Source organism: Pleurodeles waltl, chromosome 9 (assembly GCF_031143425.1).
Source record: "Pleurodeles waltl isolate 20211129_DDA chromosome 9, aPleWal1.hap1.20221129, whole genome shotgun sequence".
Lineage (NCBI taxonomy): Eukaryota > Metazoa > Chordata > Amphibia > Caudata > Salamandridae > Pleurodeles > Pleurodeles waltl.
This window is the reverse complement of record NC_090448.1, coordinates 1,099,438,436-1,099,458,384: the sequence shown is the minus strand read 5'-3', so window position 1 is coordinate 1,099,458,384 and position 19,949 is coordinate 1,099,438,436. Positions and strand designations below refer to the sequence as shown.

Below are 19,949 nucleotides of genomic sequence, written 5' to 3'. Positions count from 1 at the left end.
CTAACTCCTTTTGCTTGCCATTGGGATGAGATGATTTAGTCAGTTGGGGTGGGGGTGGGGGGGGGGGGGGGGTAGAAAGGCTGTTACCGTTTCGGGAGGCGGTGGTATTGCCATGCCCATTCTGAGCAGCCCCAACCCCTAATAGTCCCTGGTGCCTAATAGGCTTTCTGTCCCCCGGTGTAAGATTGGCAGCTATTTCCCCATCTACCCTCCAAGGGGATGGGCGGGGATGGGCAGAAACACTGTGCATATTTTTTGGGGGGTGGGAGCAGTGACAGGCCCATCACGGGGCTGGCTGTAAAGCCCCCACCCCAACACTAAGTAAATAAAATATTTAAATATTTCCTGTTGTGCTAATGGGCTTTGGGGGCTACTGCCCCCAAGGTGGGAGAGAAACTGAACTGCACCATAAAAGTATTAGGACAGCAAAAGTCCTTGCCCAAGGCACCGCTCCCCCTTCCTGGTGTCTAGTGGAGTGGATCTCTGCTAGGGGATCGCCCTCCTTGTGTGATCCCCAAGCAGGGATCCACTTCGGAAAGGTACCATTGAAAAGAGGAGATTCTCCCCTCTCCAACAATACCTTTCCCATCTGGATCGGTGCTCAGGGGCTGAGATAGTCCCACAAGCACCAATAGAGAGGAAGTGAAATGAGCCGACTGATTCATTTCATTTTCGGTTTCAGTGAAACAACGTGTCATTTCAGTGAAAGAAAAGAAACAGCCTCGGGAGATGGGAAAGATTTTTCCAATATCTCAAGGCTGTTTATTTCAGTAGGTAATCCCTCTGGTGGCGGCACCATAGGGATTTCCAGTGCCATGTGCGCGGACGGCCAGGAGCCGTCCAGCGTACATGAGCACGGTAGCGTCAGACAGCTCCCGGCTGTCTGACGCATAGAAGGAGTTAAATGTAGCTTCATCTTGAATCCAACAACATTATTTTGATACTTTTGTTACTAGTTTGTTTCCACTGTAATGCTCTGCTCAAGTCTGAAATGTGGAGTCAATTAATCCGCTTGTCCCATTATATAATTGAATGGAGTGTTTTGGGGGGAGTTTGACTTGACCGAGCGTGCTCTGATGCTTCTGTTTTGGAGAGTCTCAGAAGATATTGTCACAGAGACTGCTGCCACAGTGTTTTCGATGTTACTAAGCTCTCTGTCTCTTCCATTCTACTCAGAGTCATAGCGGACTTCATGATGATATTACTCATAGAGAAATACTTAAGCTAATAGGTGATGCAAACTGTGGTATAATTAGTTCAGTGCTAAGCATCAGTCTGGTTGAGATGTTAATGCCTCTTCTTGTAAGTGTTCTCACCAAATAAATGTAGTTTACCCTAAACACAAAGCAATGCTGGCCCAAGGAATTGGAAATGAGCCATGGCTTCTATAAACAGAAAAATTAGTATTGAGAAATTAAGCATCCAAAAGATACAAGGCATGACCTACAAAGTTAAATAGGCGGATGGCATATTTGGCCTCTCTGTTATGTAGCCATTTTAGTTTATGGAACCGGTCACTCAGGGTTGGCATTCTAACACACAGGTCTACATTGGTCTGGACAATCATTTGTTACCAAGTATAGTAATCTGATATGACTGATAAAAGAAGGCTGCTTTTTTCCCCAGAATCCCTATTTTGTGTGTAGGAAGGTGAATGATTTGTCATTATCCATTCTGTTTGTGGTGAGCTATTTTCCACAAACTGAAGGAATCTATAAAGCAGCCATGTTTAATGTCCTTATTATAATCTGTCCAGTAATCTTTGTGAAAAAACATGACATAAAGGCAAAAAGAGATACTGAAAAAAATATATTTTTAAATTTCTTGCAAACCAATGAACTACATTTAAACCACGGTCCAAATAGCATATCAAAATTAATTGACACAAGTTGAAATAACTTGCATATTAAAACATTACCTTGATCCGCTTGAAATCGCACTGACCCAATAAATCCAAGAGTTTTACCTTAGAAACAGCACTTAAAAAATTCAGGCCAGAGCGCTTACTTCATTATTTCCTACAAGTGGATACCCTGGGTGCTAATGAATACATAGCAGCCCGCTATTAAGGTTGCCTTTAAATACAAATTAAATAAAATGCCAAATCTCTTGACGCTTTTCCAAATTCCACAATAATAATTTTGCAATAAAACAAAGCCACAATAGCTTCGGCTCCGAACAATACTGACCACCATTCTTATCTTTCTAAATAAAAGTTTAGAACGTTACATAAATCCTTTTCCCATTTTTTAAACTTCACAAAAGGTGTAGGGTAAAAAAAGCAACTAGAAGAAGTGAAGTCCTTTTTGTCTTCACATATGGCATCGCCAGGCATTGGGTCACTTTGGCAGGACCAGTTTCAAGTTGCTGTTTTGAGCTGTGCCTCGGAAAGGGTGAATCACAAAATCTGGGAATCACTGGACTCTCATTCGCTTCTCCGGGGGAGCCTTCGGGCCACTGCTCTGCTGGGTGCTCTTGGGGGCCTCCTTATCCTCCTGCTTTATTGCTTCTGGAGCCTGTTCCGGCTCCTTCTTTATTTGATCAACTGTCCAATAAAAAAGCACACAGTTCACATTTACACTTCTAGAAATGGCATCAATTAAAGCTGTCAATCAGATCCACTCTGTACCATGCTGGGACACATCTTGCTTTACTTGTTTTTAACCAATCGGTATAAGTACATGCTTCTAGTCATTAGACACCGAGTAAGTAACAGTGACATGCACATATAGCCAAAAAGAAAAGACTGATTTAACTTGCCTGCAACAGGTTTTTCCCCAGGCTTTTGCTGTAATGGAACGAGATAAGAGATTAATGTAGGGGCAAAGTCTTTTTGCTTTTGCATTCATTACATCTTCTATAAAAACCAACAATTAATCATGAAGATTTCTGGGACACGGCACAATCAAGGATACACTAGGTTCAAAGTAGGTCTAATGAAAAAGGACAACACAAATTGTACTGTTAGCAATACTGAGGGTCCTTGTAAATATGGAACACTAAAGGAGCAAATTGTGACACATGGCTGATCGAACCGCATGGCAAAAGTGCAATATTGTGGGGCAGGTCATGCAAAATTACAAAACCAAATTCTATGGTATTTTGAACTAGCTCTAATATGATGATGTAACACATATTGGGCATCGATAAAAATAAAAAAAGGACCCTATTTCTTCAGAACATTACTTCACTCCTTAAGACAGGACACATTCAGCTAATACTATTTAAAATGTTATTCAATAACAGTTCACAGTTTTGTCTTGCACAAAACACCATTCGATCAACACGGTCCTCTATGCCATCAGAGTTAAATGGTCTGTGTGCAGCATACACAATGTTAAACTCAGCAAAAATAATGAAAATCGAAGACCCTTTCAATCTTCTAATTATAATTTGCTTTAAAACATTTCTCCTATCTGGTACATTCTGTGTTTGAACTAAGGGGCATCTGGAACCAGCCATGTTGAATACTACTGTTGGTAACAAGGAAGCCTGCAAGCCCTGTATTAAATCTCTTCTTTAATTTCCTTGTTAAAAACGACTTGTGATGTCTATAGTCACCTATAAAAAAGAAATGACGTAGCTGCTCAACTGTAATCGATAAGATGAAGCATCCATACTATACATCAGAACGATAAGGACTTAAGGATAAGTCAACAAAGACCTTGTTCCTCTATATCAATCATAATTTGCATGTTTATAATGAATGGTAGAGGGTGCTTTAATCACTAGACTACACTGTAACATCACTCTTCCCACAAACATCTTGGCGTGTTGCTCTTTCGTATGGAAGACATGAAGAATAAAGTATAATCTTAAGTGCAAAATGAGGCACACCAAACATAGCTAGTAATTTGTTGGAAAAATAAATCAGAATCAGTTTAATTTAACCCAGAAGAAAAAACACTGCCTCTCAGAAAGTGTCGAAATATAGGCAGAGAAATGTTAACTCTCCAGCAATGCCCTAGAGCATGAAACAAATAAACTTAATGTCATAAATATCTCCTTTCTGCTGATCACAGGTAATGTGGAAAAACAGATCATAAGGAAAGGCAGTTTTCATTTTCATTGTTTAAACTGCAACTGTAATTATTCCCTGTGTTCTGCTTTTTTCATTGGCTGCACAGTCTGGCAGGAGGTTTTATGACATCACAACTCTACTGTAATAACTTAAAAATACACGGAAGCCTGCAATCCCTAAGCCTGTCTCTAATTTCCTTATTCTAGTCGAGTTGTGACATTTATACTCACCTATGTGTATCGGCTAAGTAGTAATAGTTATTACTAGTCCTGGCCCCTTGATAAACGTCCATAAAAAGATTTTTGTCAAGAGATTTTGATTGTTGATTTGTGTTTTTGTTTCATTTGAGAAGTAATTTAGCTTGGGTAGACATGGCTGATCCAGGCCAATTTATTCTGGGTGATATTTTTAAAAATGGCAGATGTGTTGAAGTGATGATGCAATATTTCGAGAACCATGAGACCTATATACTTCATTTTGGTGTAAAACATTGGTTTTGAGGGTCAAGCAGTCTTATAGAGGCAGAAAATAACTCCTCAGAGCAACCCTTTTTGCCATTTTCCAAAATGGCAGCTATATAATGATGTGTTTTAGCCATCATATTGATAATTTATTTTAATATTGTTTTTGTTTCAGCTTTTCTGTTGATTTAAATTTGTAAACATTAGCGTTGCAGGTGGTAGCAGAGGATATTTACCTCCTGACAGAGTGTTGCTAACTACAAAAATGTGACAACTCCTTCAACAAACAAAAATGTGTCCAATGCCAAACTAATCTAAAAGAAAAGCTAACATTAACAGTCACTGGATAGAAGAGAGTTTGCAAAGCTTCAGAAATATGGCAATACAAAGTTCACAAAAGATTAAAACTGATGGGTGAAGAGGATCAAATATTTTGAAAAGAATTGTCAAAGAAAATTGCAGAAACCAGTGAATTACAACAAGAATCTGAGTTTTCTGAGAAAGTGACGAAAACCAAACCCAGTGCCCATACACTTAGAAGATCAATGGCTTCCCCTCATCCAAATCCAAACACTGATCAGAAAGCAGAGGATTTTCAATGTGTTATTTGTGGTTTAGACAGAACAAGGGCTAGAGGGATTGACGAAAGAACAAAGTACAGAGTATGTGAGTCTCAAAGGGCAAACGTGTTTTATCCAAGATGAAGTTTTCATCTGAGCAGCTAATCTAAACAACAAGGTTAATGTGCTTGCAGCAGATTTGTATGCCCAACTGAACTGCATGCATTCGAAAATATAAATGTACAATGAGTTCCCAGAAGCAACGTAACCGCCAGCCTTCAGTTAAGTTGGCACTCTCTGAAAAAGCAAATGGAGCTTTAAAGCTACTCTTGAGTGCTGCCTACAGGTTCATGCTGAGTGGGATTGGAGAAATAATGGTCAACACTAAAGAAACTGCATTGATCCGAAATAATGAAATTAAGATTTTTCTGGTGAGGCAACTGAAGTTCTTGCTGCCAAAAGAAGATCACAAGATGCAGTAAAATCAGTAGGAACCATTTTGAGAAACATCATGAAAGATTTTGGACTTAATGACAAATTTTATGATGTCCCAGAGCTCCGCAAATCATGGGAGTCAACAAGAATGTCTGATGTTGTCTTAACATTTTTTACATCATTGTTTTAATATCAGCAAAGCAAAACTGTTATAAACTAAAGTTCATGAGTTCGGAACAGAAGCCGACAACATTGATGATGGCTTTGAAGATATTAGCGAAGAAGTGGAAGACAATCTCATGAACTGACAGGCCTATGCTGTGCAAATATACTGTCTTTTCGAAATCATGTTTTATGAATTACATCACGGCAAAGAGGAAACTCTGCTACACATGATGACTGCCCACGCAATCTATGACAAGTGCAAAATTAGAGAGCTAATCACTTGAATAGGTTTAGTGTACCAACAAGTTATAATGATAGAGTACGGAACAGGAACTTGTTAGCAGGTCATGCTGTAAAATCTTGGGAATCCGACAGCGTCCACTTCCAAGTCACTTTACCAGGAAAGGATTTACAATTGCTGCTCTTGATAATTTTGATACTGAAGACAGTTCTTCCCTGTCTGGAACATCCAGCACACATGGCACTGCCATGGTGCTTTTTCAAAACTGTATCAATGAAGTAGCTGCTGGAAAACAAGCTGTGACAGCTGTAAGCATAAAAAACGAAGCTGCCAAACTTATGACCCAACTGCCTTGCCAACGTGTGCAAAATCACTACAAGCCATCAACACGTCCCAGTCCACCAGAAAGTTTCAAAGTGGCTGAGGACATGGATCTTCTTCGCCTATCTGATGCTGCGGTCCGCAACTCTGATTTAATGTATTTATCATATTGTCTATTCAGTGCAGACTGATGGATGAAGAAAAGCCAGCTCCTCTGGGGGCTGGAATTCATGCTCTGATCTCCCAGAATACTGTCCAACTGAAGAAGGTTGGGTTTTTACCAGTAATACCATCGCCAGTCAAAAACTACGCAACAGTATACAGCGCTCTAAAAAAATGAACAAAATGTGTGTGCTTAACTTGAAGACCATCCTATCCTGCCAATTGTCTGCGATGAAGGCGTTTTCCATATTGTAGCTGACATTTTTATGACCAATCCAGTAAAATCTGATGATCTTTATCCAATAATGGGCGTTTTCCACATGACAAGAGTTGCGTTGCGGTGTGCAGGAAGTTATCGCAGTGGATGTGGCATAGACAATGCACTTATTGAGACATTAATCTTTGGAAGCAAAACTGTACAGTCAGTATTGAGGGGAACTTGTTATGTTTGTTTGTTACAAGGTATGCTCATCATATCTGAGGCTATAGAACCATTGCATTGGGATGCTTTCTGGAACAAGAATGATAAATTAGGTCTTACATATCTTATCTCAGACGTGAACAAGGCACATGGTGTACTTCATTCAAAAGACATAATACAAAGCCAGGCAATGTTCGATACACTCAATTCAAAATCGGAAAACCGAGTTTGCGGAGTTTATCAAAGAACATGAAGAAAATCAGAACTTTGCAAGTACTGGGGAAATGTTTTTCACATGATAGCTCTAGTGAAAAACATGGTACATGCTGATCAGGAAGGTGATTCGGAGCTGCACATGAAGACTGCGGAGTCACTGATTATTGTGTTCCTCCAACAAAAACAACAGCATAAACTACCTGAGATATGGGTCCTGGTATTTGTAAAGAGTGAAGAAGCTAGAGGTGGAAAAACCATACCTCTACAGAAAATTTATCCAAAGACATTTGGTAGTGAAAGACAGAGAGGGAGGAATCAATGCTATTACTCCAGATATGAAACTGTTCCAGACAATCCAGAGAATACAGAAAAGCTCGGAGGAAATTGTTGGTCAGAGACGTAAAAGTGAATATGTTGCTCAATGGCAGCTAGTTTACCATGACATCTTTTCTATTTGCCATGTTTTAAGAGACCTGCCAAATTCAAAATTAATGGACCATTGTAAACCTGTTCTTTACCACGAACTTGTGGAACAGAGAAGGGGACATTTTAATAAACATGTTGACAGCCTTCTTCACTTCATGCAGCAGCAAGGAAATCCCTTGGAAATGACCGAGCCTATGCGACTACACATCTTTGTGAACAAACAATGTGTAGATAACAATATAAAGATACGTCTACTATATGTACTGGAACATGAATTGAAATTAGGCGCAGAACTGAAGCAGAAGAGATTTGTATTGAAAGAGAAAAAGCTGTTTGACATAATCACTAAAGCTAAACTTTCAAGCTTTAATTGCCATGGTAAGACTTTCATCCAAACAGGTTACAAAAAACAACTTTCCCAAGCACATAGAGAGATGGATGTAGCAACAAAAAAAAAGGGGTGAATTTATAAAGGACATTCTGTTGCATGATCTTCTTCCAACAAATGCATTATTTGATGGGGATGCCGCAATCAAACCAGTGAAGCACAAACTCGTACAAGAGCATGAAAAAAACTTTCACCTGAAGAATTTCAATTTGAAAAGGTGCCCTCACTAAAAACTGTTTTTTTGTGGACTATGTGTCACAATTGAGAATGGTCAAGATTTCATCCATGCAAAACTTCAGAGGTGGTTCAGACTGTTCAACAGATATCAAAGTCAGTGTGCACTTTGCAAGAACTGCACATTGTCTTTGACAGTTATCTTGAATTATCTGTCAATGAATGTGAGAGAATCAGACAAATGTCTACAAGTGGAACAACTGACCTTGCCTGCATCAAAAATTTGACACCTATACCAGTGCAACTTAATAAATTCTGGTCATCAACATCAAACAAGATAAACTTGGAGATGTTAACTCCCCAAAACATTGTTGATGCTTCAGTGAACACTAAATTTCCAATGATTGCAAGTGGAATGATTGTCAATGAAGGTTTGGTGCCTGATATATTCAAAAGGTACAGGCCATATTGTTTTTTTGATATGCTAATAAGTCAAGGATTGTGAGATATATGTATATTTTATAGAACAGGCGAGAAAAGACAGTTAATCCTGCTTCATATTCTGTACAAGAAACTTGACCCAGAGATGCCAAGTGTTCCTATCAAGGCACATATTCTTACAGATGATGACACTATGAGGAAAATGTGTTCAAAGCTTTGAGCTTTAACTGATGAACCCTTAAAGTTTCTAAAAGGATTTGCTGAGGCAGAAGAAGAATATAACTTTTAAGACATAGAAAGATACCTTGTGCGTGTGTGGAAAATGAGTTCTGACTCATACATTTGAGTTCAAGAGGTAAGTCCCGCTAAGATGACCTTCCATTGATGTCATAATTTGTGCATGGACACATTAAAGGAGCGTTCTACTTGATCAGAAGATGTGTAAATGTTCTGGATCGTGCATACGTAGGGAAAGATGTGTGTGAATTTGGTTGGTAAAATATTGATGGGATGCTAAAACCTACGAAATTTCTAAAGCCTCTATCCACAGAACTTACACGTACATCTACTTGGAAAACCTGTGCTACAAAAAGATGTCCCTGTCGATATGATCTCCTTAAATGTTCAACATTCTGCAAATGTACCACGAGCGATTGCCGAAACAAATAAATAAAAGTGAACTATTAAAATGTGTCTAAAACAGGAGAGATAAACATTTTTTTCATGTTCAGATCATAAACATTGTTTGGTGTATACATAAAAGGATTAAAAACCATCATTATGTGTTTCATTTCTAGATCTGTCTCTTCTTCCTCTATTACAGCCGCCATTGTGAAAAATGCAGAAGGGTTGCTATGAGGGGTTATTTTCTGTCTTTATAAGACTACTTGGCGGCCAAACCCAATGTTCTGATGCCAAAATGAAGTATATAGGTCTCATAATTCCAGAACTATTACATAATCACTGCAGCACAACTGCCATCTTTAAAAATATCGACCAGAAAAAAAACGGCCCTGATCAGCAATGTCTCCCCAAGCTAAATTACTTCTCTAATGATCCAAAAACACAAATCAGAAATGAAAATCTCTGGACAACAATTATAACTGTAGCATTGGCCAGCAAGCTGGGAACTGGCTTTTCCGTCTGATATATTTCTCCAAAAATAAAAAGTGATCAGCAGAAAGGAGATATGTTTTATACGTGTATCTGCATAATCCAAATCACAGCACTTTACAACCTGACTTGCACTAAGCTGATTCTAATATCTTTTTCCCAAAATTAGTAACTGCTTTTTGATGTGTTTGATTTTTCAGTACAGATTCTGCTTTTAATCTTCTTGTCTGCAATAAACATTAAGAGCAAGACACTAAGGATTTCAGCGGTTTGTGGGTAGGATGATGGTGTGACCACATATTACAAGGAATAAAATACTCTCTTCTGGATATTTAATGGATATGGCAAGCCACTTCAGTTCAATGACTTTATAAAGGAACTTGGCCTTCAGTCTTTTCTTCTATATGGTCAATGAACTCCTTGGTTATATGCAATATAATTTATAGCGTGAGGTATACTATATTGCATTCATTATTTAAAGGTTATGCTGCCTTGAGAAAAATGATGTATAGCAGATCCAGCATTAATAAGATGTTTATGCTATTATTTTTAGTCTTGGTGGGGCAGCTTTAGGTACTTAATTGAATCAAAAATGTTCATAAATGTACATCATTCTGACTGTTTTAGTGACAGAAAAAAGCAACAAACAGGAAAAAGTTGACTAGATAACTTTTACAAAGGGTCAAGAGCAGCACTCATTTCATACCTAGTGATTTTAGTAAACTTTGATCTGAGCTACTATGTTAAAATTTGCCATTTGTACAACATCATTATGTGAGAAACACCACTGTTTCACATATCCTCAGTGACTGTGTAGTTAACCGGCACCGGGCTACTAGGACTGAAAAAGTGATGAAGTATACCAAAAGATACACAACTGGGATATTGCGAGACAAGGGGTTATGTAACTAAATAGACAATCACATTCATAAGAAGGACTCTGTTTTTTGGTATTCATTTTTAACATTTCATGTGCATTTTTCATATTTGTTTTTACTTCCTTTGTAGGTATATTTTAATATTTATTTTTGTTCTCTTCAAAGCAAAGTATCAATAATTTTTATTCCACTGTTACTTTAGTATTGTTAAAGAAAGTAGGAAGACGACCACATTTCAGTTCCAATCCAGATACCAAAAACTAAAGCTCTGCTAATTATTCCGGTAATGGGCTAGTAACAAGCCCCCACCAATCAATTACTGTACCAGGGATAAAACCCTGCCAGCAAAAATGCTGACCTGAGCACAATATAGGTGCCTTATAACCCTTATTAGATATTGGCTTCTTCAAGGAGCATGCCATTATTATCCAGAAATCACTAAATATGTAATTCTAGGAATGCTACTACTACCATTACATTTCAAGAGCATGATTCCTTTTAACGGAGGTAGCCCCGTTCACGTCATGGTAAAAAAAAAAAAAAACCTTCAACCTTGTAATTCAGTAATGTGACAATTTCTAGGGGAATGAATTGAAAGTCTACTTCAGCTAAACATGAGTGAAAGACACTCGTCTTCAAATTTAGTAGCAGGGTTATGTGGAGGATTGAAAAACAAGAACTTGAATATTTAAGATTAATTAGCCAAGTAAGAGCAATAACACAGTATGAAAACAGCCCAATTTGCTCTAAAAGGTTTGCTAACAGGAGCAGTTGACTCATTCAGGTTTCTCAAATTCTCCCCAAACCACAAACTCAGAGGCAAATTATCAACTATTTGTGGAAAACACTCCAAGCATCCAAGCACATCCCAAAATCAATTAATGTATCCTTCTCAGTAAGGCCCTACAAATCCATGTTTCTCATCCAATTCGAACATTCAAAAGGATACCCAGTAGATGATGATTGGTTTCCATATCATCCAGAAGATCACCAACAGCCCCGAACCACAAGCACACGACTTGCTGACATGTAAGTTACCTGCACAAATTTGGGTGGAAACTTTTGCCGGAGGTCAAGAAGCAATGAGTCCACTCTTTGCCTCTGAAAGAAAGAGCTTGCTTCTTCTTTTTTCTTGGATTTGGGTTTAGCTTTATCTGCATAGAAAACAGGTAACGTATAAGTAAGCAAAAAAAGTAATCCAACTTTTAAATCCACTACTGACCTAAGTGTTCTAGTGAAACTAGACAAGCACAAACTTCTTGCTCTCCTGAATTCTTAGCTGAGCTCGGCTGGCATTGTACCTGCATTTAGCCTCTTCAAGATCTTCATTTTTTCTGCAGATCTCCTTGGCATGTTAAATTACTTCTTATTTTTGTATGTTATCCTGAGCTGCCAACACCAATCATGCTAGGCAGTCTTCCCTTCTGATCCCCTTCCATTCCCCGACCGAGCACATTCCCCAATTTGGCAAAGTATACTATAGGAAAGAGGAAATTCAAGGACACAAATTAAGCTTCAATGACTATGTAACGTTCATGCCAAATTTGTTTGCGTGCATGTGAAAATGCCATCTGATACACTTTCAACAGATAATTGATTAGAACTGAGTATGCTATCATGTTTGCCATTGGGTTCCAAGAAAAGCATAATCAAACATGAAAACAGCTAATAAAACTGATCAACGTTTGTCAAAGTAAAGTATCTGCATGCATCGCAGCACAATGCAAATGGTGATTTTAACAAAGGTCGGCAGTCCCCTTGACGGCAAGGATGGAATGCAGATTTTCATCTTGCAGTAATCTTTGCACATACAAAAAGTACATTTATGTTGCTTAGCATTGCTCTGGCAAGCACAAAGAGCAAGGGTACTCTTGAACAGGACTTGATAGACCACTTTATTCAGGCTCTCATTTGCATGTATTACTCAAGAGGTAAGTGGGGGTTTCATTAGTGAAAATCAAATGTTTTGGTGCAACAATGGGTGGGCCTCTATGTGAAGATTAGGCTATTTTGCCAAACCTCTCAGTGACATAGAACAAGGCTAATCTGTATATGAATCTGAATTATCCTAATCCTACACGTACAAAACTGTAGAGTCCAGAGGGTTTTTAAGAAGCTCAGAACAGACTAACGTTCACCCTAATAAATCCTTCGGGTTAGCCTCATTTTCTGCAGACTGTACCCCAAAGACCGTACCTAGGCATAACTTTTTTCAGACCTAGCTCACAGTGCCCCATGTGAACCTCTAACCTTACCAAGGGACTAGATGGTTGCAACCCCAAACATGACTACTCAGGTTTCTGAGGAAATTGTGGAAACAGATCTAAACTTGTTGTCACTCTGCGTACCAAAGTTGAGACACAAGAAATATATGAAAATGTCTCTTCAAACATTTATTGTAATCATCGTATTCTTGTACAAAAAAACATGAGCTGAGATTATTAGGCAAATTAAACAAAGCACGGCAACCAGCATTAACACAACTGGAGAAAAAGATAAACAGTGTAACCATGATAATGTTACAATGGTGTGACACTCCTATCTGTTACTACCGTCACTTTCGATAGCATAGTGGGAGTACTCTCTGCCAGATCAAATGGGATAGCCTAACCCTGCATACCTGTGTAAAATGAACTGGGAAGCCCGAAAGTCAGTCTGTTGTAGTGCAGGCTATCATCCCTTGCAGGATGGAGGTCAGACTCAGCAGGGCTGCATCTAGGTCACAGAGCACAGGCGTGCCAGGATAATACCAGCATAAGTACTACTCTGCCGAATGTAGCAAAGAGGTAGTTTTTATAAAAGCACCATTCCTATTTTACTGTGTCAGAGGTACAAAGCTGACTCAATGATTTGTCTACAAGTAAAGAGCTGTCTCCAACGGACAATCATAATATGAGGGCACCGCGTTCTGTGTGTGTAGCCTCCGAAAGAGTGTACAAGCTGCATGTACAGTGTTTTCTCTGTACATTATCGCATCAGTTAAAAATTTTTTTTTTTAAACTGAGTAAAAAGTCACCACCAGAAAGAAAGGCTAAGTTAAAACAAGCATTTGCAATGCAACAAGTCTTGCATTTGCTCGAGTTAAGAGATATTAGCATTGTAAACTCCTAACCGGACTTTTCTTGGCACACAAATTGAAAGAAAAAAAAAATGAGCGCTATAGCGCCATGTAAAACCCAGCGCGATTGTGCTGCATGGAAAGTAAAAAGATAAAGTAGTGCAAAAACCAGGCTGAAAACATTGAGCCTCATAAGTTTTCAGTAGTTGGCTGGTGCGCTCAAGGAGGGCTAAATACCGGAAAAGGAATGCTGTATGTAGGAATGAACGCAAGCGGATTTTAAAAGGCAAGCCCACGAACCAATGCAAGTGACAGGCTTGACATGGGCTTGGTTACAAGCGCAAAGAGAGATTACAACAGGGACGGAGCGCTTGTGCGCTCAACCTTAAAATAGCAATCTAAAATAGAGGCCTTATGCAGGCCCTGTCGTTCTTTACCACACTACATTGCGTAAATGTACTGTAACAAATTAAAAGCACTATTGAATACAAGTTTTGGCTAAATTAGTTAAGCGAAAATACCCCAGTAACCCACTACTCTTTTTACGGGTGCTCACAATGTTTAACATTTTACATACTGATTGTGAGGAAACCATTGATTTAAAGCTTCACTCTTAACAAAGATATGCTGAGTTTATGTCATAGTGAATGACATTTCGAAGACCTGTGGAAATTCTAATTAATGCGATGCTCAACCATACTGTTGCACACATACTGAAATAAAAAGGAACTACCTCTTGGCTGAAACTAAAATCTGATATGAACTTAAGACACAAAATGAAAATCCATATTGAATATTAATTTGTTGTGGTTAAAATGGCTCCAAGGGCCACCAGCAAACAGTGCTTAAGTTTGCACTCTTCCTATTGAAAAGAACAAGCATCTGTATTGGACGGAAAAGTAATCAGTATGGTAATGGACATGCACGCCTGCAGTGAGTGCCCAACTGTCCTAATGTCTGTATCCTCAATACTTATTTTTGTTGACATAGACAAACAGGGATTATGCATGTGTGCCATGACATAGGCCTGTCTGACGGATTGTGGTCTTGTTGGACCAAAGGGCGCTCAAAGTGCTACCCTTATAGTGGTGAGAGGTTACAGCCTTCACCAGGAGTTAAGCAACACAAGTGCAGTGGTGGCAGCATAATGTGTAGGGATCAGTAGCAGTGAATGGGTCCTTTTTAACTTTTACCATTTGAGTAAGGCCACCAGGCTCAATCATTTTTTAAGTTCCACTGCTTTGTGCTTAACGCATTCTTGGTTCACATTGTTTATTGAGAAGTGTTGTGCAGCGCAGGAGTGGTGTACTTGCGCTGGATTTGTGTGTGTCTATGAGTGGTAAAACATAGGGACAATGTAGACCTGAGCAGTGCATGCTTGATAAATCCACGTGCTGTATGCTTGTGTGCCTATGAGTGGTACAATATCTGAATGATGTAGTGCTGTGCATGTTAAATGTATGTGCTGGGTGTATGTGTGCCTCCGAGTAGCACGGTACAAGAAGGACATATAGCTGACTGTATACATGCACTGGGATTATGTATGACTGGTGATGGCACAATACATTGAGGGCCATGGGTTCTATTTTGGAAGACCTAAGCCTGGAGGCCAGCATTGCTGAGGAAGAGGAGAGTGCTAGAGGGAGCGAGGTCCAGTGGGGAATCCTGTCGAGAGGACTCCCTCTGTTAGATGTGAGGTAACAGCTGCTGCGCTGCTCAGGTCGTTGTCCATGTGCAGGATAGAATTGATGAACTCCCAACCCCACCCTCCCATGTGTCAGGGGAGGGTCACTGTGAAGTGAGCCATGTGCCACGCTGAGAGGATCGAGCCGGAGCCCCTGCATGTTGCTGAGTCGGGGATTCTCTATGCCAGATGTGGCCGCTGTAAAAGACTGCCGTGAAGTAAGGGCAGTAGCCTTGTACAGTGGCAGGCCGAGACCCTGTATATCAGGAAGGGCCGCGGCCGAAGACTTCACTGTGCCATTTGGGTGGGAGTCCATGTACTGTGAGATATGGTGACCCCTGTATGCCAGGGGTCATCGGGAGTACGAAGAACTGAGACCTGACCTGCAATCCCCCACTGGAGAAGTGAGGACGCCATGCGGGCACCTGTGCACCATCACCCAGAAAACAGACCTGCAACAGGTTCAATGCAACCACTCCCCACTGGGAGACGAACCGGACATTTAACCTGCAGGAAGAGCCGCAAAGAACCTACAGTTGCGTGAAGAACGCGACCATCAGTGAGGGACTCTGCACCTGCTGAATTCAGTTGCAGGGGCTGCGTGTGACAGACTTACCTGAACTCAGCTGCTATGAGTGCCAGCGGACAGGGCGTGCTTAGAAACTTGAGACGCTCCACACCTGCCTGTGCGGAAAAAACTAATTTTGGGCCTGTTGACCTCAGGAAAATTTGCTGCTAGTGAAGCACGGTAGTGCTGGCACGCTATTGATTTTACACTAGAGTCAAAGTGGACCTTGTGACTCGGGCCGCTAGAGGGGCACAATATAGATTGTACCAATAGTGAATGAAGAATAACCACTATCACAAGGATGAAGTGGAACTGCCATAGTCACACTAGAGCCCCGACTACAAGGGTGTGTAATTATTTGTGAATTTTATATTTCTCCTCTGTATTGGTAGAAAATAAAGTACTTCCCTTTTTTTTTTTTTTCATAAAAGTGAGTATTTGGCTGGACAATGATGTATTGCTGCTACTGCGTGCTCACTCCCTTGTTTCCACTCATCACCCCCCCCACCCCCCCACCCTTCCCATAGATCCCACTTCCCCTGTGCCCCTCCCACCCCAACTCTAACCCAAGTGCTGAAAAAATAGTTGGTCCAGTTGCTCAGAATCCATTGTAGGTCGGGCTCTGGGACATCAGGAGTGAAAGGCCTCAACCCCCATGGTTGGCCCCAGTAACTCCTGCTTGCCCCATGGCCCTCTGTAAGGGGTTCTGACAATCGGCAAAGCCATTACTTCTGGCCTTTTTTTAAAATTCAAGTTCTACTCCCTCAATTGGGAAATGTGTGTGGGTGAGAACGAGTAAACAGTTGGAGGAATGATTGAGTGCATGGATAGGTGAAGGACTAACTGAGTGCACGAGTAGATTGTAGGTGCAAGAGAGGGCATAACTAGGTAGTGCATGGATGGAAGGATGGATGGATGGATGCCTGGATATTGAATGACAGGGTGGGCGAATGCATAGATGGATGCAGACAGGTTACAGCAATCTTACAAGCAGAGGCATTAAAGTGGAGTGGCACCAACATGCTAATTGAAGCATTACAGCAGGGCTGTGCGGGGTTTCCACAGTTAACGCAGCCCATAAAACAATACAGAAAATCTGCTTCTTACTCAGTTTAAGAGGGGAGCCATCAAAAACTGTAAATCGTCAACGACACAGTAACAATTTGTTAGTCTAACCAAAGTTCATCCCACACCAATAGTAACCTGTGCCTTGGAGGACAAGAAAGGGAACCTGAATTTTTATGACTAACCAACCGGTGTACTTCCCTTTAAGATAACCAGTAAAAGCAGGGTTAGCACCAATAAGTTGTTAAATGCATGTGGCATCAAGAATGGTTGAATTGTTTCACGAAGAAGGGATGCAAGGCCCTTCATCTACACAGTACACAGAAACGAGGGTACAACTGAAAGAATCTGCACAGCCGCAGCCCATGTTAAACCTATCCTGATGTGCATTACATCCTGTAAAGGACACTTTCACTTCTGTTACATGTAAGGACCGTTCCACTGATGTTACCTTCATTGTCCCGGTGCAGTTTATTGGGACCCTTGGACTGCTCTCATCTTTGAAGCATGTGAGCTTTGCACTCTCCTTACAATAGGATTGTCGAGAGGTTTGGTACCGCTAATACTAATAATGCCAGGGGATACATGAAAAGACCCACCAGTCTGCGCTCACAGTGAGCGGACATTCACACAGATACCTAATAGTCAAAACAATCAAAGTTAAAAAAATGTCTAATGGGTACCTTACTAAAAATGACAATTTGACCTGACAAGTATTAAAGGTGCTAAAGGGGTGGTTATGTACCTTTTTTACTGCAGTTGTGCACCTTTGTGGTAACATTTGTTGCACACAGACATGTTTAGGCCTTGAAATCCTGTGTCTGCAATAAAGCAGCCCTCGCCACCTCAGGTCCTGCTGAGTTCTAGCTGGGGGGCGACTGCACGCCTGAACTCGCAGTTCCTGCCCAGGAAGTAAAAATAAGTACATAACACACTAGCCACTGATATCTTTAAAAAGCTCTTTCCCATCTATTGAGCACACATGACAGGAGGCCATCGGCTCTTCAGTTATGGAAAAATAAAGCCACTGACTATGTAGCAAACTTAATAATCTTCATGGCAAAAGTATCATTTTAATGTATTACATTAAAACTCACATGGTCACCTTGTAAAACATACATCCTAGTGTCTGCTCAAAATGACACTTTTCCATACCATCCTTTCACTCAAATGCTTTGTAAAAAGGATTCGAGGGTGGAAAGCGCCGATTACCATACAGAACTGAGAAAGCAGTGATTTCTGTTACACAAGTTTCATTACCATTTATAATTAATACTAACTAAAGGTGAAATGTTATCTAGCTTTCAATAAGTGCATTACGCAGTCGGAGCTAGCACCACTGTAGTTATAGGTGGATCTGACTTTCCATAGGAAACACATTTTTTGTTCTCGCAATACCTTTGGTACAGTTTGAGAAATCTGCATTCAACTTTTCAAAACAAAAATATCTCTATTTACTTTGGCTCCGTCAAGGAACATTCTGGGCTTAAGTGGGGGCCAAGCAAAAGGAAAGGCCTCAAAAGAAAATATTACTTACCCAGTAAGCATCCGTTTGTGGCGTGTAGTGCTGTAGATTCACATACTCTGCATACTTCCGCCATCTAGTATTGGGTCCAGAAATTGCAAGTGTTTTTTATTCGAAGTCTTTCGCGTCACAGGACATAGAGCCTCCTCCTCTTACTTGCAATGCGCATGATCCTCGACTCCATGTTGAGATTGTTTTCTCACAGGCGGTGATGAATGGAGTGTAATACAAAGAAAGATAAACGAAATGATCATGCCTGATGTGTATTTATGTACTGTAACAACCATAGGTGACCGGGGAGGCATGTGAATATACAGCACTACATGCCACAAACCAATGCTTACTGGGTAACATTTTCCTTTCTATGGCATGTGTAGCTGTAGGTGCACATGCTCTGCATAGACTGGAAAGCAGTGCCTCCATAAAAGCGGTGGCCAACTTGTGGGTGTTACAGTATTCTGAGAGTACTTAGCACTGCCTGTCCTACACTGGCTTGATGGCGTGCTAAAAGGTCCAAGCTATGTTTAGTAACAGTGTGTAGTGTTGACCACGTAGCTGCCTTACAAATGTCAGCTGTAGGTATGTTACCTTGACATGCCATAGATGCACCTTTTATACATGTTGAATGTGTTCTAGGAGTAATAGGTAATGGCCTTTCAGCTTTTGCATAGCAAGTCTGAATACATTTAGCAATCCATCTTACTCTAGTAGATTTAGTAATAGGGTTACCCTTAAGTGGTGGAGAAAAAGCAAGATAAAGTTGTTTTGTCTTCCTAAAATTTGTTGTTCTATCAATATAGAACATAAGTGCTCGTTTCACATCTAACATGTGTAAGGCTCTCTCTGCAACTGAATCAGGGTTTGGAAAAAAACTGCCAATTCAATACTCTGATTTATATGAAATTGAGAAACAATCTTGGGTAGAAAGGTTGGGTTAGTACGAAGAACCACCTTATCTTTATATACCTGAAAAAATGGTTCTTGTAAGGTTAATGCCTGAAGCTCACTTACACGTCTCAGGGAAGTGACTGCAACCAAAAAGGCGATATTCCACAAAAGAAATTGTAAAAGACATGAGTGTATTGGTTGAAAAGGTGGTCCCATAAGTCTGGCGAGTACTATATTCAGATTCCAAGAAGGAACTGGAGGTAGTCTTGGTGGTATTACCCTTTTTAGTCCCTGAATAAAAGCCTTTATGACAGGGATTCTAAAACGAGAAGAACATGGTCTGTTCTGTAGACAAGCATCTCTAGCTGCTAAATGTAACCATATAGAGGTATATGCTACATTTTGCTAATGAAGAAGGTACAACATAATATTTTGTGTAGACACCTGGAAAGGGTTCCAGTTTTGAGAAATACAGTAGTGAACAAAACGCTTCCACCCTAGTGGTTGGTTTGCATGCTTTGTAAGAATGTCCATACATTCTTGAGGTAAATTTAAATACCTAAATTCTATGACGTTACGATCCAAATTGCAAGATTCAAGTCCTTGGGATATGGTTGTCTGGTTTGGCCTTTGTTTTGAGTGAGAAGGTCCAGGTGTAGAGGAAGCTTCTCAAGTGCACTGCTGATAGATCTAGTGCGTGTTGAACCATGGCTGTCTTGCCCATGTGGGTGCCACTAA

The 19,949-nt window shown here is 40.3% G+C and overlaps 1 protein-coding gene across 1 annotated transcript in view; it reads right to left on the bottom strand.

Moving 5' to 3' along the window:
- Positions 1-1,796: 1,796 nt before the first annotated feature.
- The window catches only part of MED6 (mediator complex subunit 6), a 116,456-nt gene continuing 98,303 nt past the window's right edge, over positions 1,797-19,949 (bottom strand). Inside the window, exons 6-8 of the mRNA XM_069208802.1 lie at positions 11,462-11,577; positions 2,761-2,788; positions 1,797-2,545 (exon numbers count right to left, since the gene is read on the bottom strand). Coding sequence (XP_069064903.1) covers positions 2,415-2,545; positions 2,761-2,788; positions 11,462-11,577 — 275 coding nt within the window. The 3' untranslated portion in view covers positions 1,797-2,414. The remainder of the gene's footprint in view (positions 2,546-2,760; positions 2,789-11,461; positions 11,578-19,949) is intronic.